Below are 25163 nucleotides of genomic sequence, written 5' to 3' on the forward strand. Positions count from 1 at the left end.
ATAAAAGGGAGTTAACACTTTCTGTGTAACAATTTTTCTGAAATTGGATTCAGAAAAAAATCCCTAACGAAGCATTCCATCACAAAAGCAGAAACTGTCTTGCTAAGATCAGTGAGTAAATTTACCACACAAGCAACTTTCTAAGTATTTAGTTTAAATGTTTCCTAAGTTTTTAATGTTGTTATTGGCAAAATTAAGGACTAAAATAATTTATTTAGTTACAAAGGTGCTTAAAGAAGTAGACCACAAAACTCATGGATTAATAGAATTGAAAATAAATATTTTTCACTTTTTGTATTATTGAATAAATCAACTTAATTTACTAACAGGACACTGTTTATATCTAAGATAACAAATTTGTCTTCTGTGCAACCAAAAATACAAAACAAAACACAACCATTAAGTTATCTGGCCTTGAAATCAACAAGGATTATAAACATGTGACACGTACCAAGAAAATTAATTTACAATATAGGGGCTTACTCCTCAAAAACCTCCTGCCTGATGGTGGTGGCATAATGGATAGAGCATTGACCTGGAACACTAAGGTGCCAGGTGCAAAACCACAAGGTTGCCAGCTTGGGGCACCAACTCATCAGGCTTGTGCGCAGAGATCACCAGCTTAAACGTGGCATCATTGACATGATCCCATGGTTGCTGGCTTGAGATCAAAGGTCGCTGGCTTGAGCAAGGGCATCACTGGTTCAGTTGGAGACCCCTGGTCAAGGCACATATGAGAAGCAATCAATGAACAACTAAGGTGCTGCAACTACTAGTTAATGTTTCTCATCTCTCTCCCTTCTTCTCTTTCTCTCTCCTTTTCTCCCTCTCTCTCAATCACTAAAAGTTCAAAATAAAAAATAACTTCCTATAGTTTTCATTTGTAAATTGGCTAATAACAGCAACTGTAATATTCCTAATTATAATCACTCAAGAGTTCAAGCAACTTCTGACATTTCCTAAAAATAATGTTACACACATATGAAACCCAAGTTAGAATAACAATGAGTGATAAAGAAAAATAATGGTCAGGTGATTTAATGTTTTAACCAATTTGATATCCATTTCCCAACCCATTTTCTCTTTCGGAGTTTCCTAAACTGTAGTGAAGCAAGCCATTCAAGAAAGTTAGCTATTTAATCAAATCTGTGCAGAACTACATTATAAACAACTCCGAAGTGTCTCCGCATTTATCTTACACTTGACTGAGAAAACACAACATTCAAATTTAAGGAATATCATTAAAAATAAAGACACAGTTTTGCTCATGAAAATGCTATATATTAATAGAATCAGTCCCTCAAAATTAAAAAATGTGCTTTCATAGCAAAGGTAGGTCACTCCTCACCCTACCAAATGTTAGAAAGGAACTCCCCACTTCTCTGAGGGATACATGATAACAGCACCGAATGATCACCACACCCACACTCCCCCAGAGATCTTTGCAGTTTTAGAGACGAGAGTCTAAGGAAAGAACAAACTTTTAAAAATTTTCAAGTTTGCTAGCTCTGCCTCTGTGAAATGGAGAAATTCACTGAACTACTTTTGGTATTCATTTCCTCTACTCAGGAGTCCAAACTGGACCAGGGATTTTTTCAACATCTTTTAGTGGTGAATCTCCTTTTTCTAATAAAAATAAAAAAGTGTGAGGGCCAGGCTAGCTATCCACACCTCCCGAAAGGGTCATCTAGAGGTCTGTGAGACAATGTGAAAACCACTGGCCAGCTGATCGCTTAGATCCATTCAATACCAAGAAGCAATACTGCCATATCTGTTTTCCGCAGCGTCCTTGGGGCATCACCAAAAGGGACGGAGGGAAGCTGTGTGTGGATTGGGGACCTTTCAGATACTCTAGAGATCACACTACATCCTTCAATAAAGAAGAACAGCTTCATGTCAAAATTTAAAATAAAACAAGTAAAAAGTAGAAGACAATGAAGTGAAAGTTAAATGCTACTTTATGTATTTAATTAAGATGTCTCTTGCTAAAAAATCTGTTTAAAAAATCACTTTGAATAAGTTTTATTACAGCTTACTTTCTTCTAGTTTTATATATATACATATAATCAATATGTAAGATATAAATGGAGCCTATGTAATCTCGGACCCCACCCTTAAAAAGTTAATATATTTGCATGTTAATCATTTTACAATTAAAAATAAGCGGTCATATCTATTTAGATGGGTCAAGGCTAGGGCCACTAATTAGTAAATGTTCATCAATAAATTAGTTCTAAATTCTAGCATTGAATTTAATTTTACAATTTAGTTTAAATTACTGTCTTGAAGATAGTAAAAAATCTCAAAGTAATAAAAATCTGCAAAATAGAATAAAACTGTCACAGGATCCCAGAGGAAGAGTTTATACACTCCTTTACATGCCAGTGAAAATGCTACGTAAATGACAGCTCAAAATACACGCATCAAACTAACCAAACTTACAGGGAGACAACTGCCTGACGTTTTTTTCACAAAATCACTTGTTTCTATAAAGTAGGATATATATGTAGCATAAACTTAACCAAAAAATTACTGCTCCTTTTCAACTTTTATTCAATTTGCTATTAACATAAAAGGATATAATAACTTTATCTCAAACTCTCGGAAAGAAACATCAAGTCAGTAAAGAACATTTTTAGCTCCAATTATGTGCTGAGTGTCCTAAGTGAGGGTCCTAACTTAGACTCCAAACTCAGGCAGTGTTAGGATTCAGCTGCTTAGCTTGACAGGCAGCCCCCCAATGTAGAAATCACAAATTTACATTCCCTACTCTTTTTTAATGTTAATTTGCGCAACAGTGTATTCTAAGTGCCGGGAGTAATGTTCATTTCATCCATAGGTGAAAAAAATTGCAAGCGAGGAGGACAATCAAGAAGCAATAGGGAAGTCTCTCAAATAACAGTTTTATTGGTTTTTGTCAGGTATTATTTAATATTTTTTCATTGATATTTTAAAACTTTCTCATAACAATTTAGTTTTTTCTACCTCTTTTACTGTTCTTATTTAAGTATCAAATGCATGAAATAATAAACTACCTTTTGATATATCTTTTTTAATACTTAAAATGGTCATTAAGTCAGAGAACCAGTTATTAAATTATTTGAAACCCACCACTGAACTCAGGCATATATTATGTACGCCCTCCCAACCAAAACCAAATAACTTACAAAAACAAAGAATTTTTTAAAATAACAAATACCTCTGACTTTTTCCAGTAACATTTCTAGCCATTAGTTCCTGACAGCAAATTGCTTAAGTGACCCCACTACACATTAAGAGCAGTTTATACATCTAAATCTTGAATGATATCATAAAAATCCTCAACTAAACACAACTGCTCGAAGGCAGAACACAGTGCATACTTAAAGTTGTAGTATTACAGCTAGTCTTGTATAACATTCAGTAGAAAACCATTTTTCTTAAAAACATGAGTTTACAATATAAGTATGAAGTCAACAAATTACAGAAAACTCTGTTTAAACAGCTATATTTTATAAAAACTTTACATACAAATGTATATTTATTTATAAAAAGTGATGATTCATCTTTGGGGAAAGATGAGAAATTAAAACTTGAAATCCCAGAAAAATTACAAAGTATTAATTACTACAAGTAGAAATATGAGAACACACAAATGGAACACATTTAATAAATAAAATTTCTAGAATTTTAAAAATAAAATAAATTTGAAACCAAATGAGTTAATGAAGAAAATGTAGGCCTGTGGTAGTGCAGTTGATAAAGCATCGACCTGGAATGCTGAGGTCGCTGGTTTGAAATCCTGGGCTGCCTGGTCAAGACATATATGAGAAGCAACTACTATGAGTTGATGCTTCCCGGTCCTACCCTTGCCTTTCTCTCTCTATCTTCTCTCTAAAATCAATAAATAAAATAGCCCTGGCCAGCTAGCTCCACGGTAGAGTGTCAGCCCGGAGTATGGAAATCCATGGTTCAATTCCCAGCCAGGGCACACAGGAGAAGTACCCATCTGCTTCTCTACCTCTCCCCCTCTACTTTCTCTCTCCCTCTCTCTTCCCCTCCCGCAGCCAAGACTCTGTTGGAGCAAAGTTGGCCCGGGTGCTGAGGATGGCTCCATGGCCTCTGCCTCAGGCACTAGAATGGCTCCAGTTGCAATGGAGCAATGCCCCAGATGGGCAGAGCATCACCCCCTAGTGGGCATGCCAGGTGGATCACAGCCAGGTGCATGAGGGAGTCAGTCTCTCTGCCTCCCTGCTTCTCACTTCAGAAAAATACAAAAAACAAAAAAAGAAAAAAAAGAAATGTTTTTTTTATTTTTTATTTTAAATCAATGTTTTATTTTAAATCAATATTTCAATCAATAGTTACCATTTACAAATAATTCTATTTAAAACTTACATTCTGTTTCATTTATATTTATAATAATGCTCACCCACTGGTACTTTTATCTCTTTTCAAATAAGAGACTGCAGGTCAGAAAATAATCATATACCTAATAAATGAACCAAGAACTTGGACATATCTATATGATTCCACAACTGTAGCTATAGTAACATAGCTCTATAATCCAGTAAGATTTTTAAAGAGGCCGTGTGAGAATCACTGCATAAACTTATTACAATCATCTATTTTCTATGCAAAGTTGGACAAATACTATCAGCTCACACATTCATTAACCTTAATCTTTTTCTTTCCTGCCTTTCTGCAATAGATAGGTTTAAAAGCAAAATATTCAAATTTCCAGCCCCCTTTGCAACTAAGAGTAGCCATGTGACACAGCTCTGACCAATAATGAGTACCTAACAAGGGTTTTCCTTTGAAATAAAAAACAGAAATTTACCAAGAAATGGAAATTTTTTTATTATTAAGTGAGAGGGGGAGAGACAGAGACAGACTCCTGCAAAAGCCCCATGATCCACCCAGCAAGCCCCCTACCAGGTGATGCTCTGCTGGTCTGGGCCACCGCAAATGAGCTATTTTAGCACCTGAGGGGGGAGGCCATGGAGCCACCCTCAGTGCCCGGGCCAACTCACTCCAGTTGAGCCATGACTGCAGGAGGGGAAGAGAGAGATAGAGAGAGAAAGAGAGAGAGAAGCAAGAGGGGGAGGGGTGGAGAAACAGATGGTCACTTCTCCTGTGTGCCCTGACCGGGAATGAAACACAGGACTTCTACACACCAGGCCCATGCTCTACTGCTGAGCCAACTAGCCAGGGGTGAAACAGATTTCCAACATCCTTCTTTCTGCATTGGTGGTGCAGCCACCTTCTTGCAACTTTGAAACTGGGCCAGTTTTCTTAACGACATCCTCAAGTATCTACTACACCAACCTTGCATTGCCTTCCTTTACATTTTTAAAACTGAATATATTGGGGTAACACTGGTTAAAAACTCATATAGGTTTCAGGTGTGAAATTCTATAATACAACACCTGAATATTGTACTGTGATTTTCACCCCAAGTCAAGTCTCTCTCCATCACCATTTATCACCCCTTTACCCTCTTCTACCCCCACCCCACTCCCCTCTGATAATCATCATGTTGTTGTCTGTGTCTATGACGGTTTTTGATTTGTTTTGTTTTGCCTAATCCTTTCTTTTGTAAAAAAAAATTAAGAGCATAGTTAAGTCTCCATGTGTGCTGTTTTTGGTAACCCACAGACTAATGCACTCCTAATATTATATGTGATATGAATTAAGCCTATCAAATTGAGTTAGGTTATAAGTTACTTTGGTGAATTAGTCATAAGATACACTAATGATGAAAAATTATCTAAAGAAACATGAGCAGAGAGCAAATGAATAGCAACTATTAACAGTAATAATAGTAATAGCATTATTAATAATATAATAGTATAAATATTCATACTATATAGAATAGTAATAACAAATATATGCTCATAAAAATTAGGGGATCGGGGAACATGCAGATACTCACAGGCGTCCCCAAACTATGGCCCGCGGGCCGCATGTGGCCCCCTGATGCCGTTTATCCGGCTCCCACCGCACTTCCGGAAGGGGCACCTCTTTCATTGGTGGTCAGTGAGAGGAGCATTGTATGTGACGGCCCTCCAACGGTCTGAGGGACAGTGAACTGGCCCCCTGTGTAAAAGTTTGGGGACCCTTGCTCCAGCACTTTCAGCTTCTTGTATAGTACATTTTCACCAATGAAATAAAAGTTGGTTTTCATCTCATTTGCATAATCAAACTTTGACTTGTCCTGTGCTTTCCTGATGTTCTTGTTTAATAAAAAAATCAAATGTTTCTTTTTTTATCGCTTCATATTCATTTTGAAATATCCCCTAATTTTTGTGAGCAGTATACTTATTAAACACTCTACACCAGTGATTGTTAAAGAACTCTAACATACATGAATGTATTTAATCTTCAAACTAAATGATATTGTGATATTACCATATATATCTATGGTAAAATTTTCATCAATCCTTGACAAAAACAGAGTATGGTAAAACATAGCTGAATTTATCTATTAAGATCATGAACTTTCTATATTTATGATAGTAAATGTCCTTTTATGAAATGAGAATAGTGGACAGCAACTTTACATTCATTCTAATATGCTTACTCGGCAAAATAAGTAGGTGAAAAATCAATAGCTGTGCCTGGTGTTTTATGAAATAACAGTCTGTGAAATCCAAGTTACCTGCCCAGGACCACAAAGCAGTTTGTTTGACACCAAAGTCCAGGATTGTAATAACCGCTAGGTTATATGAAGAAAATACACTAAATAAATGCAAAACAACTATTTTGTGAATTAAAGATATAAATGTATAACTGCGAAGGAAAACAGCCATCCTAGGATATATAAAGTGGGAACAAAGACTTTTAAAGTAAAGGGATTTTACCACACTGCCTCCCACAGAGTTTTCTCTGTGTGGTGTAGATTTAAACCACACCAGAGAAAGGCAAGTCAAGATAGGAATTCCCGCACATTCCAACTTAAGTCTTAGATGATGATGAGGTTTGGAGATTCTCATTTGGGAATAAAGAACTTCTGGGGTTCAGCATACATTGTCTGTGTATAAAAGCAGTTTGTGGTATTCCAAATCCAAGGAGCAGAGCAGGCTTGCAGATAACATCTGCCCATAAATCTTGCTCAATTTCTTCCAGCTCTATAAAAGTAGGGGGTTGGGGAGCCAGACGTGAATGAAGATTGGAAACAAAACTGAAACGCAGTCAAATTCTTCCTTACATCAATTCTTCACGTTTTATGCTACTGCATTTCCATTTTTAAAACTCATGAGTTTTTAAAACTCTTCTCTAGTTGTCTGGAAATGTATGTTTGATCAAGCAGTTTCTTAAGAACTAAAAAAATGTAACTCAGCCAAATATTTTTTAACAATTTGACCAAGCTTTTTCTAGTAAATCTGAGTGTACTTAGAAGAAAATGGAGTTTGCAAGACATAATGTAAGGATTATGCACAGGAAAAAAAAATCAGAATCTTATTCCCTTGAAGAATTCAAATAGTGACTTGTATACAGAACTGGATGAATGTTAAGTAGGTTTAGTTTAGTCTACACCTAATCACTTTCATATATTTTTTTTTATTTTACAAAAATTTAGATACTTCAAAGCCTAGCCAGGTCTTTTCTTTTTCACTTGTTTCCTCAAACACAATTTATTATTGAAAACATCAAACAGAAAAAAAAAATTCTTTTAAACTACAGAAAACAAATGGTACCATATTTCCCCATGGAAAAGACACTCCCATGTATGATATAAGATGCACCTTAATTTTGGGGCCCTAAATTTGAAAGAAAATGTATTACATAAAGTTGTTGAACTCAAGTTTTATTCATCATAAAATTCATACAACTTCTCATCACAGTCAAAACTCCCATCCATTAGCTTGCCCTCATCTGTGTCTGAGGACAAATCACTATCTTCCACAATGAGCACAAAAACAAGTGCGATAAAGCAGGAAATACAAGTAAAAAAAATCTACCACCACTGTCTAAAATGCACCCAGTTTTTGCCTGACCAGGCGATGGCGTAGTACAATAGATAGAACGTCAGACTGGGACGCAGAAGACCCAGGTTCGAAACCATGAGGTCACCAGCTTGAGTGCAGGCTGATCTGGTTTGAGCAAGGATCACTAGCTTGAGCCCAAGGTCTCTGGCTTGAGCAAGGGGTCACTTGGTCTGCTGTAGCCCCCCAGTCAAGGCACATATGAGAAAGCAATCAATGAGAAACTAAGGAGCTGCAACAAAGAATTGATGCTTCTCATCTCTCTCCCTTCCAGTCTGTCTGTCCCTCTTTCTGTCTGTCACACACACACAAAAAAAAACCTGCACCCTGTTTTTAGACCCCAAATTTTTAGAATAAAGGTCCATCTTATACATGGGGAAATAAGGTATAAATCCTTGCAATTAAAAATAGTGACCACCTTCCAGTTTATCATTTATTTGTAGTTATTTCTAAAATTAGGTCTCCTATATTTTTATCTAATCTCCCAGCACCAATTTCAGTGATATCAAAACAGTACATAGTAGCCTGACCAGGCAGTGGCGCAATGGATAGAGTGTCGGACTGGGATGCTGAGGACCCAGGTTCGAGACCCCGAGGTCACCAGCTTGAGCACGGGCTCCTCTGGTTTGAGCAAAGCTCACCAGCTTGGACCCAAGGTCGCTGGCTCGAGCAAGGGGTTACTCGGTATGCTGAAGGCCCGCAGTCAAGGCACATATGAGAAAGCAATCAATGAACAACTAAGGTGTTGCAACGCGCAACGAAAAACTAATGATTGATGCTTCTCTGTCCCTGTCTATCCCTCTCTCTAACTTTCTGTCTCTGTAAAAAAAATAAAATAAAATAAAACTTGTAAAAACTAAAACAAAACAGTACATAGTATACAAAAATAGCATGCCTCCTCCAGTGTTTACAAGAAAAGGTAGGGGGTGGGGGTGGGGGTGGGTAGATTTGTGGAGATATATCTAAGGGGGTGGGTAGATTTGTGGAGATATTTCTACCTTGAGCTTATTTTTTTCATTGCTATTTTTCCTTTCTGACTCCTTATAGAAGAAGTCGTAAACAGTCTAAATGAAAGCACTGAACACACTCAACCTAACCGTATTATCCTCTATAGCTGTAGTGCCTTTGACTGGACTCTTGAAACACACCTTTGCCCTGCTCTTCCTTTCTTCGATCCTCATTCCTCCCTAAAGTAACAATTTAAAGAATTTTTAAATTCACAGGAAAGAAAACGGAGAGGGACCTACAACCTTAATTTCACCTAGACTGACTTCCTGAAGCTACTACCACATTTCATTTTCCATTATGCTTTAATATACATGAGATGTTTTATTTCCTGCACATTTTTTTCTTATACCAAATCTTCTCATTTACCTAAATTCTGGATCACGAAACATTCAAAACTGGTAAAATACACTGTTATCCTGTAAATAATAAAAAAAAAATCAGTAAGGAATAAAGATTAATGAACAGTTAAAAGTTATCATTTTAGCCTGACCTGTGTTGGCACAGTGGTTAAACCATTGACCTGGAACACGGAGGTCACCGGTTCAAAACCCTGGGCTTGCCGGGTCAAGGCACATATGGGAGTTGATGCTTCCTGCTCCTCCTCCTGTTCTATCGCTTTCCTCTCTCTCTCCCCCTCTCTCTCTCTAAAAATGAACACATAAAATCTTTTTTAAAAAGTTATCATTTTAGTGCTTCTTGTCCATTTCTTTATTAGCATGTGTGTGTTTCAAATTTTATCAGTTGTCATCTAATAATTTTTTTCTGTCTGAGAATCTAATCCAGCATCCCATATCTCATTTGGTTATTACATTTCCTAATCTCTTCCAACCTGGGACTGTTCTTCGGCATTTCATCCTTTCAACCTTGGACACTTTTGAGTATTAGACAGTTATTCTGTATAAGGGCCTTAAATCTGAGTTTGTCGAATGTTTCCTGACACTTATATTGAAGTTTTTCAGTAAGAATCCAAGCACAGATGTGCCCTTCTCATTGTGAATCATGATGTTGACATGTCTTTACTGGTCCTATAACCATGATCACTTGTTTAATTTGGTGTCTGCCAGTTTTCTTCTCTATGAAAGTACTGACTTACCCTTATAATTAATTAATCTTGTGGCAAAGATATGTTGAGACTATGCAAATATTCTGATATTTGACATATGGTATATTTCATCACATTTTCATTCACTAATCTTGGCATCCACTGATGACTCTTGCTTGTCACAATTATCACTGTCATGTTTGATTTTCTATTTCCATCATTTCTTCTCCATTTATTAGAATTCTACTATAACCAAGAGCTGTCTTTTCTCGCCCAATTATTTATGTATTCAATTATTTTTTTATATTAGTATGAGCTCGTGGAATACATTTTCCCTAGAGGTTTACAATCCATTATTTATTTACCTTGTTACTCAAATTGTCCCCAATTTGGCCACTGGGATGCCTTTGTACAAACATTCATTAGGCTTCCTTCTGAATTGTAAAAAATGCCACTTCTTTTTGCCCTGGCCAGATAGCTCAGTTGATTAGAGCATCATCCCCAAGCACAGAGGTTGCCAGTTCAATCCCCAGTCAGGGCACGTGCAGAAACAGATCAATGTTCCTGTCTTTCTCTCCCTGGCTCCCTCCCTTCCTCTCACTAAAATCAATTAATAAAAATATTTTTTAAATGCCATTTCCTTTGAGAAGATGAAGTAATTTCTCTGAATGAGGAATCACTAATGGCTGAGACTAAGCTTACCACTTCCATTATGAATACATATATACGTATATATGTGGAAAGAAACTACAAATATTGAAATATCCCAAATATACTGTACTATTATTACACCTCTTGCTTAGCCATGCTTTTGGTCTTTATTTTATACACATTATTATAGAATTTTCTCACCACTGTCACTATTTCAACCCCTCTCACCCTTACTCCCCCTGACCCCCCTCCACCCACAATCCCCATATATTGTTGGTATTTCAGGAACCTAAACCCAAACCACTCAGCGACAACAATAGAAATTCATTTTAACCAAAAGGTAATGAGCTTTACTTATGCTGACTGCAAAAAAAAAAAGCCAATCCTTAAAGGTTAAACACCGTATGATTCCATTTATGTAACATTCTTAAAATGACAAAATTATAGCAGTGAAGCACACATTAGTCTTTGCCAGAGGGAGGGAGGGGAGTAGCTATGGCTATAAAAAGGCAACAGGAGATGTCTTGTGGTGATGGAATTGTTGTGGTTCTTGCCTATCCATGTCAATATCCTGGTTGTGACACTGTACTCTCGTTTTGCAAGATATTAGTTAGTAATAGGAAAAACGGGGTATAGGGCGCACAGGATCTCTCTGTATCCTTTCTCAACACTGTGAGTGAGTCCATAATTCTCTCAACCAAAAAGATTTATTTTTTAAAATGGATAGTAAATTTTCTACTCTGCAGTGAATACTTTAAGTGGAGAAATCAGATAAACACCACAGTGCCCCTACCCCTAGATCCATTGTGTTGGTCAAATAAGTTTGTAAATATGATATATATGTTTGCCCGCTTATAGTTTGCATTGGGTGTGGGGGACAGGCTGTAAGCAGGCAGGGTCCTTATAGCCTGAAACTTAGTTTTAAGACTAAGCTTTTTCCCACACCCTTGACTGACTGCATGATGTGGGGTGGTGCACTCTCATGAGGAATCCCATTATGCCTCAGATAAGTGACTTTGTATCAGAGACTTCCTTGTTTGTATATTGGATTAAAGGTTTTGATTTCTACACTATAAAATGGGGGCAGACCGGGAGCTTGCTCTCTCTCTGTTCTTGAGATTAGCATGAGAGAGGAGAGCAGAGAAAGGCCATGTGGAGGAGAGGAGAGGCAGCCAAGATGGCGGAATGCTAAAGGAGAAACCAGTTTGTGCAGAGAGAAGGAGATGGGGAACAGAGAATAGGGCTGGTGAGGTAAAAACCTTTGATTCTAGGAAGCTCAGATAAGTCAGTGGCTTTGGGAGCCCTGAATGGAAAGGGAAGTGCTTTCCCACTGTGTGTATTTCTTGCCTGCCGGGTGCAAGCTAGGATAAAGATGATGGCCCACCAGTTCCTGGCTCCATTGTTTCATTACCGTCTGTCTGAATCTAATGTGAACCTGCGTGGGCCAGGCGGCTGTGATGGTGGCCGTGGTTACTGGCCATACACACTGATTGCTAGTTTAGCTTCTAAGAAAGTTAGTATCAGGCCTCTCCAGAAAACCATCTAACGGCTAATTCTTCTTTAGGACCTTTTCTTATTAGCTTTTTTGTCGGTAGGAACAAATTTCACCAGCTAGAGAATAGAGAACAAAAAGGTGTCGAGGGCCAGATATTATGGTGAGTGTTACTTTGTCAACTAAACTAGCCACAGTTCAGGATCAAAATGTCATGTTATACTTCAATTCATTTAGCTCATATTAATAGCTGAAAAATTCTAAACCTCCACAATCTGACTTTCAATTTACATGTACAAGCGACCAGAAATTATAGGTAGAGGCAGGAGGGTTTTAGTTCCAATGACAAAGTGCCCCTCCAAGTCACTGACATCAACTCCTTTAAGACGCTTTTTACAATTAATGAGTGTGAAAGCACAGAAATGTCAGAGGCAAGAGAATTTAAAATGCAACAACTTTGCGCTCCAAAAAGAAACTAACCCCACCCACCACAGCCACACCAAAGCTAAATCCTTTCACAGACTGAAGAAAAGGAGCTACCTGAATACATCAGGAAACACATACCTCATCCGGCTCAGTAAGTATTAGCTAATCAGCATGTGAGAACAAAGGTGTCCTTTTTTTCCTGAAAAGATAAAAATCCTAAACCAAAATAATGTGGCAGTCAGCTTATTTTTCTCCCCAAAAAGGCTGACATTATAATCACTGAGAAGTTTTCTAAATATATATTTAAAAACCCTGACAAAGCTACAAACAATTATATGTACTACAAATTGCTTTTCCTTCCTAATTTAACAACATTAATTAATCTATCTAAATAAAAAATAGTGCTGGAGAAGAAGACATTGTTCTCAATAGACTCACTACAAAGATTACATCACAAGTCTACTATGGTCTTACCTGAGGTGGTGCAGTGGATAAAGCATGCACCTGGAACGCTGAGGTCGCTGGCTCAAAACCCAGGGCCTGCCTGGTCAAGGCACATATGGGAGTTGATGCTTCCTGCTCTTCCCCCTTCTTTCTTTCTTTCTTTCTCTCTCTCTCTTTCTTTCTCTCTCTTTCTCTCCCTCCCTTCCTCTCTCTCTCCCCCCCACCTCTCTAAAATGAATAAATTTTTTTTAGAAGTCAATTGTGAAATTTTATGTAAATAAATTCGCTTTTGCCTGCTTAAATTAAGACATTCCTTGACTCTTCCAAATGACAGAATGCTTTGGCATCACATTATCACTACAGGTTAAGAAATATTAATGTATTTAGCATAATACATCATATGATAAATCAGGCATTTCATATTAGATTCCAGGATGTGCACATAGAAGATAACAAAGTTTAAGGAAAAATATTGCTAATTATAAAAGAAAATTATATTCACAACCTGGGCTTTTTCCCAACGAACTAGGAACTGTCCGTCATTGTCATCTGCCATGATTCAAGTGAACCGGCATAACGTGAGCATCGTTTGTGCAATGAGTAGCTGACATACACACATGCATTCAGCCAGCCTGTCCAGCGGTCTGCTCCTGCGAAGTTCTAGTTCGTCTCCATTGTGTAACTCAGGCTCTCAACCACCACAAGCCTCAAGAACAGACATCAGCCTTTATCCCTGGCTCAATGGCTCAGTTGGTTAGAGCATCATCCCAAAGCACAGAGAAGCACAGCTTCGATCCCCGGTCAGGGCACATACAGGAACAGATCGATGTTCCTGTCTCTCTCTCTCTAACAGAACTCTTGGACTCTTCACTCTCTCTTCCAAACCACAAGTTTCTACACTCCATTCCCTACTCACTCATTCCCTTGGCTCCAATGTGTCAGTCTGGAATATCCTTCACGTCTATTAGTCTACTGGTAGGTGAATACCTATTCACCCAAAACTAAATACATGTACTCACACAGGAAGACCACACAGCCTCTTCAGTGTTGGCAGAAGACAGCTATTACAACATTAATGAATCACATCCTACTTACAGGACACAATAAATTGGCGAATTACTTGAGGGGCACATGTCTCATTTCATCTTTGAATTCCCAAGGTTTGGAAAATAATAGATATTTCATTAAAATGTGCTGCAACTATCATTAGACATTGCACTAAATAGTAAATAATAAATGTACTTTCACTTAATCTACCAAACAGCCTCAGGAAGCTATCTATTATCCTCATTTTACAGATAAGGAAACTGCTACCAAAAAATGAGAAGAGGCAATAGCCCATAAAATACAGGTATCAAGGAACTAATCAGTGTCCATGTTTCCATGTCTCTTTAGTCTAGTCAAAGTTACTTCAGGTAATTACAAGTCCTTAAAAAGAAAGTTTTCAAATGACTCAAGAAACATTATTTCTATGTTGCTTTAAAAGTCTTTATTTCAGAGAGAATTTATATTTGAGGCATATGCAACTATAACTTTGTCATACTTTATGTGACTTGATTTCTTCCTTTCTTTTTTTTAAGGAGAGAAAGAAACAGACAGACAGGAAGGAGAGATAAGAAGCATCAACTCATAGTTGCAGCGCAGTACTTTAGCTGTTCATTGATTGCTTTCCCGTTTGTGCCTGGATGGGGGGAGGGGGGCTCCAGCTGAGCCAGCCACCCACTGCTCAAGCTAGCAACCTTGGGCTAAAGCCAGTGACCGTGGAGTCATATTATGATCCCACGCTCAAGCCAGTGACCCCGCACTCACACTGGTGAGCCTAGATGAGGCTGGATGAGGCTGCACTCAAGCCAGCGACCTCGATTTTAAACCTGGGTCTTCAGCATCCCAGGTCAACAGTCTATCCACTGTGCCACCACCTGGTCAGACCATGACTTGAATTTCAAATATCACCAAAGACAGGTCATATTGTAATCATGTAACTCACCCCAAAATGCACCCAAATAGTTTTCTTTAAAACAACAGCAAATTTAAAAAGAGAAAGTGCATTTTCTTATGCAAAAAAAACAAAGTAGCAAAAATAAAATGTGATTTAAGAAACTGAGCTTTGGAAGTTATAGTGGGGCCCAGCCTGTGGTTGCGACGTGGATAGAGCGTCCATCTGGAATGCTGAGGTCGCTGATTCCAAACCCTCAGCTCGCCAGGTCAAGGCACATACAACAATCAATGAACAACTCACTTGAAGCAACTATGAGTTGAAACTTCTGCCCCCCCCCCACTCTGTAAAATCAATAAATAAAAACCTTTAAAAAAATGATAGTAGGTCCAACCTTTCTTATTCAATAACAAGACTGTTAATAAAATGATAGTGATAAGAGGTTATAGCCGGTGTTTTTTGTTTTTTGTTTAATGTCCTTTCTTGAGAGGAAAAAATGGCAACTAGCTGGCAACCAGGTAATCCTCTTCCTTTTTAATTTTATCTTTTAACTGTTCTGTAAAAGCCCAAGGGTCTGGGAAGGACTGTGTTAATCCAGTCTCTACAATACAGCACTGCAGTTGGAGAGATTCATTTTGAACCTTAGCCAAGATATGCAAAGCTAATTATGGAATTGTTAATAACTAAATGTTTTAAAGGTTACTGAAGGAGACTAACACTGCAAAAAAATTAAAAAGTCAATAATTTTTTTACCATAAATTTAAATCCTCACTTGTTCAAAGTCACATAGTAATACAGTTTAAAATTAGTGCTTCAGTTAGAAATGTGTGGGTTTTTAACCTACAAATTCAAATGTCATTATTATGGAAGCTAAATACTTGTAACCAAACAGGCATTACTTTGTAAGACGTGCTTTTCAAAACTCTGCACAGAGATCATTTAGTTGTGTTTTATGAACAAAAACTACTTAAAAAGCAAATATTTATTACTAGAACCCAAAACTGGGATAAAATATAATCAAAGTATAAGTTGTCAAATGAAAATATGAGACTGCTCATAAACAACGATGAAAAGAAACTCAAATGGAAAATTTAACTATAAGAGACACAATTCTTCCATTAGATTTGAAAGTTAAATATTTACCATAGAAACTCTTTTGTGCAGAATCTCATAACTTAAAGTTCTCTTGGGTAAAGGTGTTTTTCAGCCCTCTCATTATGACTCAAGATACATTCTACTAAGTGACTTTATAAAGAATCAACCCTTATACTATTAGGAACTCTTAAGTTCACAAATTCATGAGTTAGCAACTAAATCAAAAAGTACAAGAGCCCCCCAAAAAAGTTTTTCAATGGGAAAGGACAAAGTAATATTATTAACTAGAAGGGGACACTGTGGGGCCATTTTACACTTACCAATTTTAAAAGTAACTTTTACAACTAACTAAAAACACAATCAATTAGGTTTTTTAAAATAGAGGAAACAATTCTGCAATAGATGGTTCACCTGAAAAACTAAAAACATTATGTATTTAAATACTGTACAAAAGCAATTTCAAGGGGTCTGAACTCAACAACTTAATAAAATGGTTTAGAAAAAACATTTTCTTGCTCAAAGCCATAGAGGATAAAGCTGTTTGTAATTTATTTACGTCTTTTACTTCATTAAATTGCTCTGGTGACCCAGCTTCCCATTTAAGTGATTAAAGACATAAACTCAAATAGTTTAATAAAGCAATTACTTAAGAGTCCTGTTTTTCAACAGACTTGCACTGAAAAATATCAATAGAACGTTTAGTGTTCATTATTTTCAAGAGGGTTTGTTTTTCAGAACACAGGGCCCCATTGACTAGATCTTAGCCAGGTTTCCAGACACACAATATGGGACACACATTGGACTAAAGAGGACCTTTTTCTTCCTCTCAAGAGTATTCTGAATATTCATGATCTGGCTAAAAGTTCAGGTGACAATTTTTGAATTTCTCCTTACCATTCCTCTTCTCTAATGAAATGCCTAAATAAAATGAGTTCCCATTTTCCAGGTAGCCTGAAAAACTCCCAAATTTTCAGTCTCTGTGTTTACACTGGGGTTCTCCCCCACGCAGATTCTCTTCTAGCTAACTACTTAGGTTACACTAGCAACATCACAGTTACAATTGATTAACCTAAATACAAAATTAGGTGTTTACAGCATTGGGGAGAGAAACTGGACTGGAGTGGGGTTAAGAAAAAAGTTAAATTTAACAAAAAAATTTCTGGATTTTCCTGTGTTCTTTTCTTTGAAAACATCTTCCTTTTGCCTGAAATGAAAATCATACAAACTCCTTTACCAAGTCTATCCTGAGAAACAGAAGGAAGCATGACAGCAAAACTTTCCTAGTTCATATCCTTCTGTTCATGATATCAAGCTTATTTAATGTCTGCTTTCCCTGTATTACAAAATTCTAACTCTCAAGCATTCGTGAAGAAAACAGTACAGAAAAACTTCCAGCCCTGGCATTAACAAGGCACTCCATACAAAAAGCACCTTCTACCAAAACACTTTTTTTTTTTACTTTTACTCGTGTCAATTTCAAACTTTAAGAAGATCTTTCTTGACAAGCCAAGTGAAGATGGAAAACAGTCACATTCAAACCTACTTGCTCTTTAGACAGTAATGAATGTGAGGGTGTGCATTAGTAATAACCAAATGAACATCAAAGTTAATAGGGCTGACACTTAGTGTACAAAATGTTTGGTAGCTTTCTCTCTGTTTACTTTTCCTATGATGGTTCAGTTGGGGGAAATTCAGACTGTCAATAAAGCTTTTATCATGTAGTGTTAGTAGTAACTGCCCTACTTCTGACTCAGGCCAAGTTCTATGCTGGGTCCATTTTTATTCTACACAACTGGCAAAGGAACAGGAAAGTTTAACAGTTCATTTATTTAGCACAATCCACATACTGTCACAGTGAAGGTTTTTGTCTTTCAGTCTTGTTTGGTGAAGTACCACCCCCCCATAGCAGGCTTCCAATCATTGCTATTTTAAGTAATTGACCAAAGGCACCACCCCTTCTCCCCTCTCTAATTTCCACTAAAGGCCTCTGACATCATTTTCTGACCCATCTTGCTAGATTCTAATATTTCAGCATATGTGATTTCACTTGACCCTTCCAAACTGAATTATTTCATTGAAACTGGCTTTTCCATCACATTGTAACCGGGAATGAGCATTTTCAGATGCAGAAGACTGACTCAATGGACAATTTTAAAACAACAGTGAATAAACAAGGCACATGAGAGGCAGTGAAATGATGCTCAAGGACATGATCAAAGCAGGACATTCTTTGTTTTTGATAAATAATCCTTTGGAAGAGAAACTTTCTTGTGAAATGAATATTCTTGTAAAATTACCACCCAGCTTCCACACATTTGGTAAATATGTGCAATCTATGATCCCCCAGATGTGACGGCTCCACCAAGAAAAATGAAAAATCAAAAACAGTACCAGGTGCCAATCTTGGGCCTTGTCCAAAAGCAGCCAGTGGAAGATTCTATTTTATTCTGTTCTCCCCCAGTAAATAATAATAATCAACCTCAGAGAAGAGCACTCAGATCTGAACAGATGGCATCCAACACTTAACAAGTGCAGCAACTCTTCCAAGCATTAGATCCTAAATGTCTGATGGTCCCAAGGATCATAAGGGCTTATTTGTCTTAAGAAGGTTGGCAGCGAGATACCCTGTAGTCAACATCCCAACGCTTAGAAATATGCGTCATTATCCAGTCAGCAACTAAAAGCAAAAAAAGAAATCAAACCACCACATTTTTACAAAATTTCCCCCTTTCTAGTCCAACTTGGAATGACCAAATCCAACACCAGCAGCGATTCCTCCAGTTAAGAGAAAAATAAGCCTGAAGGTAAATGAATGTATAAAGGTTAACAAACTTATCTAGTTTTGACACAGTTGTGCAACACCAAAGGAATCCGAAGGGTGTCCTTTCCGGGGGTGTATTTGAATATGCCTTCTCTGCACTCTACACTAAAAGCACTAGCTATGCAACTTTTCCCTCCTTTAACTGGAAAGCTGCATCACTTCTTTTCAAAAGAGCAAAGTATTAAAATACACACCTCAATATTTAACTTTAGAAGGCCAACACGGTTGTCTTGCACAGACCCGTACAAGTTCCCTGCAATACCTTCTCAAACACCACCAAACTCTGAAGTGGGGGGAGCACATGCTTGAGAAGGCACAGACAGGGAGGTGGCAAGAGTAGCCCACCGAGGGGAGGTGACCCACACACACACCCCGAGGTTCACAGAGCCCGGTATGCGGCTGGGAAGAGGAGCTAATTAGAGAATTCTCTACACTGGACAAACACAGAAGGAAGGTCAGGATTGGGGAGAGCAACAGAAACGAGGAGAATATCCAGGAGACGGAAAATTAAACCCAAGATGATCAGGAAAGAAGCCCCGGACATGGGATGCAACTGAAGTTGGGGGTCCTATTGGGAGAGTGGGTGCGCGGGGATACCCAGGAGGGCGCAACCTAGGAGCCACAAATGCGGTCAAATCCAGACGGGTCTCACCTGGGAGGTCCTCTCCGCGGGGTTCTTCATCACCGCTTGGCGAAAGCTGTTATCCACGTAGGACGCCATCTCCCCCCACGGGCCCGGCCGGAGCCGCTCCGCACCCTCCTCTGCCTCCTCCCGGCCCAGCGCAGCCGCTGCCTCCGCCCTGTGCGCTCCGCCCGCCCGAGGCTAATAAGCCAAACCGCGGCGGCGGCGGCGGCGGGGCCCGGAGAGGGGCGGCTCGACGGTGCCCGGGTGCCGAAGTGCGGGACGGGCGTGCAGGAGACCTAGCGGGAGAGCGAGGCCTCGCGGCTCCCGAGACACACGGCCCGGAGGGTCCCCGCGGCGCGATCGGCGGCCAGGCACTCCCCTTCCTCCACCTCTTCTTCCTCGCCGCCGGGCCGGGCAAGGCTTCCTGGCGCGCCCGGCTCCCTCCGGGCCCTGGCTTGACACGCCTCCCCCGGCTCCACTCGGGGGACAGTGGCGGCTCCTCCTGGCCCCAGAGGGCCTGAGTTATTTTTAGGGAGGTAGGAGCGACAGTGAGGAGGGGGAGGGCTGCGGGCAGGCGGGGCCTCCAATCCCCTCCCGCGCGGAGGGTCGCCCCCTCCTCTCAGGGGCTCGCGCCGCCGCCCGGGGGTCTCCGGGAATCGCTCGGATCGCCGGCGTCCCCAGTCCTCGGGCACTCGGCCGCCGTGGAGAAGACTGGCTCAGATCCGGGCGCTGCGAAGCCCGATCGCGTCGGCCGCTGTCCCTGCCGCTCCCGAGCGTCTACTGGTCTCGGCCGTCCCTCCCGATTGCTGCTGCATCCCCTCGGGCCGCCGCGCCGCCGCCGCCGTGGCTCCGGCCGCCGCCGCGGGCTCCGCCGCCGCCGCCTCCCCCCATCAGCGCTTCCGAAGCGCAGCTTTCCGGGCGCCGCCGCGGCCAGAGCACCCGGTCCGGGCTGCAGCCCTCCGGCCCAGTCGCTCTCGGCAACTTTGTTCCAGATCTGCACGGGGCGGGAGAGAGGAAAGGGGGCCGCGGGCTGCCCAGGTCCGGACTCCCGGCCGCAGACGTCCGATGGCCTTGAGCCTAGAGCCGCGCACAGCCCCTCGGAGAGAGTGTTTGGGAAGCGGCGATTCCCCTCCTCTTCCCCCGCCTCTTCCTCCTTCTGCTCCTTCTCCGGCCGCGGGAGCCGCTCCTCAGGGAGGAAGCGGCCTCCGGGGCTTGTTGCTTTGTGCTGCAACCATGGTGAGGAGTGAGTGACAAGACGGGGGCGAGTCGGCGGGCGCCGCATCATCGGGGGGCGGGGCGGCCCTTCGCGCCAGGTTCCGCCCCCTCGCGGTTTCGGAGCCCGCCCGCCGGCCGCGCCCTCGCGCGGGCGCCTCACCTTTGGCAGTGACCAGGTGAGCCGAAAGCTCCGGCCGCGCGGGGGTCGCATCGCCCTAGGAGGAGCTGATCAGAGTCCCGCACAACCTGGCGCCGAGGAGGTGGCGTGCATCCCGGTGTCCTGATCTCGCACTGGGCATTTTGAACCCAAGGGTTGGCTCTTAGCTGCTTCAGACACGATAAATCCTCTAAGGATTTATTTTGCTGATTTGTAACTTACTGCGGGAAAAGCTAACCTGTTCTGCCTTTTGTGATCACTCTGGTACCAGCAGACACCAAAATGACCACGAAATTAAGGAGATGGAAATGTGCCAGCGTCAACACTAGACCCAATACCACCCCCGACACGCAAACACGCCCGATTTAAAGGTGTTAGCGAGACCCGGACGGTTTTGTGACAATCGGAGACATTGACAAATCTGGCTTTGCGTTAGGCAGAGCAAACGTCCTTATCCAGATCTCCTAGTTCCAAGCCAGACTCGCAGAGAACACTGAAACGGAGCCCTTTAAGATGTTACCACTCCTGCTGTTCCCTTTCCCCCTCCCTCTCCCTTTGTGAGCCAGGTCAAGGTGTGTAAGGTCAGCCAAGTACCAGGAACAGCTCTGCTGTTCTGGTCCTAGGGTTTTATTTTTATCTGCCTTCCCCCTCCCCCTTTCCCAACAATTTCATGTTTTGATGTCTATGCAGAGGCTATACTTAGAGGAGGATTGTACTTTTATGACCTAATATGTTGAACTTTTTCAAATTTTCAACCATACCTTTTTAACATCCAGTTTATTTTAAACACTTGGAATAGGTTGTGAGCAAACATTTTGGGGGGCCTTAAATGACCTGTGTGGCATTAAACAGATAGTATGGCTTCTAATTAGAGAAGGGACTGTGCAACCCTGTGAAACTGCATCCAAGTTCTAAATTGTATCTCTAACCCCTCTTCTACCGCTCTTGCTGAAACTGCTTCCCCATATTTCTCTTTCACTCCTTCACTAAGCCCCAGCATCAAATTCTCTATGACATGGACCACCACCTTGAAAGCAAAGAACATGAATAAATGCCATTACAGCGCTGTAAAGAGAGAAGAAAATCAAATCCAATGAAGTGAAAAAATATACCTGACATCTCCATCTGGTGTCTAATAGATATCTCAGAATTAACATGTGCAAACCAGGCTCCAGATTACCTGCCCCAAATGTGCCCACAAACAGCCTCCTTCCCGGTTCCAGTTAGTGGCATCTACACCTTTCCAATTGCCCGACTGAATAATCTTGGAGTCTTTCTTGACTCCTTCCTTCCTCTTACTCCCCATGAGGGTCAGTACACCTGTCAGTTCAACTTTCAAAAGTACTATATATATCTAGAATCTAACCTCCACCTACCACCTCTACTGCCATGACCCTGGTCCAAGTCAGCATCCTCTTTTGCCCGTCCTTTGCAATAACCACCTACCTGGTCTCCCTCTTTCGGTCCTTGCCTCCAGCAGTATCCTTTGAGTTTTTCAGTCCAGCTTAAAGCCAGAGTCCTTACCATGGCCTAAATACCTATGGACCTAGTCCCCACCCCCCTTCTCTCTCTGACCTCATCTCTGACTATTCCCAACCCCATTGTCCTCCATGCTATTTCTAAAACATAATAAGCAAGCTCCAGTCTCACGGCTTTTCCATTTGCTATTCCCTCTGCCACCTGAATTATCTCCTCACTCCCCCCAGCCCCCCAGAAAACGAAACAAAAACTAGAATGTTGTTCCCTCACCCGCTTAATATCTTTACTCAAATGTCATTTCCCCTGTGACTTCACATGACTTAGTTCTCTTCCTTTCCTTACCACCATCTAACACACTATAATTTCACCTATTTGTTTTATTTATTGTCTCCACTAAAATGTATGCTGCTGAAGTCAGTGATTTTTCTCCCTTTTTTCAGTGTTATTTCCAAAGATGCAATGTAAATGAATTAATAACTATAGTGTAGCATTGTATGTATATAAGATTGTTACATATATTATCTCAGTTGGCATTTGTGGGGAGGGGGTTGAAGGGGGGTTGGGAGGAGGGGGACTGGGAGAGAAAGTTACCTTCTCTCAGCCTGTTTTCAGGTCTATAAAAAAAAAATAGAAATTGCCTGCCCTGAAGATTCATAAGACTCTATTGTAAGGTATGCAAAGTGCCCTGCATAGTGCTTGAACCATTGTAGATATTCAACAACCGATAGTTATTTTTAAGATCATTCACATTATCCTATTCCTCTGAGGTTAATGGAACAGTTATTATCCTGTCTACAGGTGAAAAACCCGAGACTAAAATGGGGCTGCCTGACTTGCCCTAGTTCCAGGCCTGCCTTTAACTTTGAAAGGGCCTGGAACAAGCTAACAAACGCAGACCCATATACCCGATCATAAATATATACTTAAAGATATGCATTAACAGAGACATGTGCTACAGGGAGTACTGGCTTCTGGCCTGAAACTCACACCCCATATTCTTTCCATCTCTACTCCATCCCATACCACACATCAGTACAGTTCACAAAAGCCACCCCTGGGCGATTCCTTTAGCCTTGGTCCAGCCCTGGAAAATCAGGCCTCAAAGGGGCAGGACAGTAAGTTCCAGGGTCCCAGGTAGTCAGAGAGTATGGAACGCCTTGTCCCCTGTGGAAGGGTAAAGCTAGAGAAGGGCCCTTCAAAGCATGGGCAGTAGGCAGGAACCCCAGATCTCACAGCCAGAAAATTGTGAATTCCAGATGCAAATCCAGAAAGTTGTGAATTCCAGATGCAAACCCAGCTGGGGTTTTTTTCTGAATGCTCTACTATGACACTGAATTGCATCAATGCCCTCAGGTAAGGCATAATACTATGTCTTATCCACCAACAAAATGACTAACTCACTTCTAAGCTATCATTTAACTTCAATTAAAGCTAATTTTCCCACTATTTATAATCTACTTATCTGCATATGTCAATAATGCTAATCACCATTTAACATCTAGGACATCTGATACTTGGCATGCATTGCTGTTTTATTAACATTTGAGCACCAACAGTGCTTGGTATAAAATGGATGACAGAATTAGGCACAGAATTGCCAATTAGTCTAAACTAAACTGTGTCAACCAACCATAATCTAAGTAAGCCATCTATTGTGCTGTATCATAAAGGCAAATTTAAAAATGAGAGTTTCTTTGTTCGGTCTCTACAAACATCATGTTATCTAGAAAATCATTAGAGGACAAATAGAACATAGGGTTTTAAGTCTAAATATACATTTTCATTTCTGGTCTTAATATCATTCTATTTATAACTTAAAACCCTTGATCTTTCCAACTGTAAAGTCTAATTCATGCCTAAATATATCTTGTAAATTAGGTGTTTAGAGTCATCTTTAAAATTGAGTTAAAATAATGTTTAAAAATTCATGTGAGTCCTACTATGATGCAAGATTACAGATTTATCTATGCCTGACCAGGCAGTGGTGCAGTGGATAGAGCATGGGACTGATATGCAAAGGACCCACGTTTGAACCCCAAGGTTGCCGACTTGAGCATGGCCTCATCCAGCTTGATGGTGGGCTCACCAGCTTGAGCGTGGGATCATAGACATGACCCCATGGCCACTGGCTTAAGCCCAAAGGTCGCTAGCTTAAGCATAAGGTTGCTTGCTGGCTTGAGCAAGGGGTCACTTGCTCTGCTACAACCCCCCACCCCCTTCAAGGCACACAGGAGAAAGCAATCAATGAACAACTAAGGTGCTACAATGAAAAGATGCTTATCATCTCTCTCCCTTCCTGTCTGTCTGTCCCTATCAGTCCCTCTCTCTGATTCTATCTCTATCAAAAAAAAAAAAAAAAAAGAAAGACTAGGAATCATTTTGGTTTTTAAAAAATCACATTGAGTATCTACTTTTCAGTCAGTCAATAAACATCTATTATGTGCTATGTGCCAGGTACTGATCTTGATGCTCAGAATACCAATGATAAGTAAGACAAGCATGGTCCCTCCTGCGTTATGGGAGCTTGTTCCACATGCTGAGTTCACCTCACCTAGGACAATGGCGAGGGTGATAGAAAGGATCCAGCAAGCTGCCCTGCTTTGCTAAGACAAGAGCTTCCTCTGGTTACCTTTTTCTCAGGTTGCTACAACCCTCTGAAGACAAGATCTAGAGCAGTGAGGTTGAATTCTATTAAAGACATTCCGCACATACTTCCCCTTCCCCTTCCCCTCAAAACATTTTTTTCCTCATTGTTTTACAGTAATATTTACCCTTATAGTCAAGTCAGTAAGAACCTCAGGAGAG

General features: G+C 40.6%; 1 protein-coding gene across 6 annotated transcripts in view; it reads right to left on the bottom strand.

Moving 5' to 3' along the window:
- The window catches only part of RAPGEF2 (Rap guanine nucleotide exchange factor 2), a 254331-nt gene extending 234265 nt beyond the window's left edge, over positions 1-20066 (bottom strand). For all 6 annotated transcript variants that reach the window (XM_066387291.1, XM_066387252.1, XM_066387263.1 and 3 more), the window contains exon 1: positions 19535-20066. In XM_066387291.1, coding sequence (XP_066243388.1) covers positions 19535-19603 — 69 coding nt within the window. In that variant the 5' untranslated portion in view covers positions 19604-20066. The remainder of the gene's footprint in view (positions 1-19534) is intronic.
- Positions 20067-25163: the final 5097 nt, after the last annotated feature.

Source organism: Saccopteryx leptura, chromosome 1 (genome assembly GCF_036850995.1).
Source record: "Saccopteryx leptura isolate mSacLep1 chromosome 1, mSacLep1_pri_phased_curated, whole genome shotgun sequence".
In the NCBI taxonomy this organism is placed as follows: domain Eukaryota; kingdom Metazoa; phylum Chordata; class Mammalia; order Chiroptera; family Emballonuridae; genus Saccopteryx; species Saccopteryx leptura.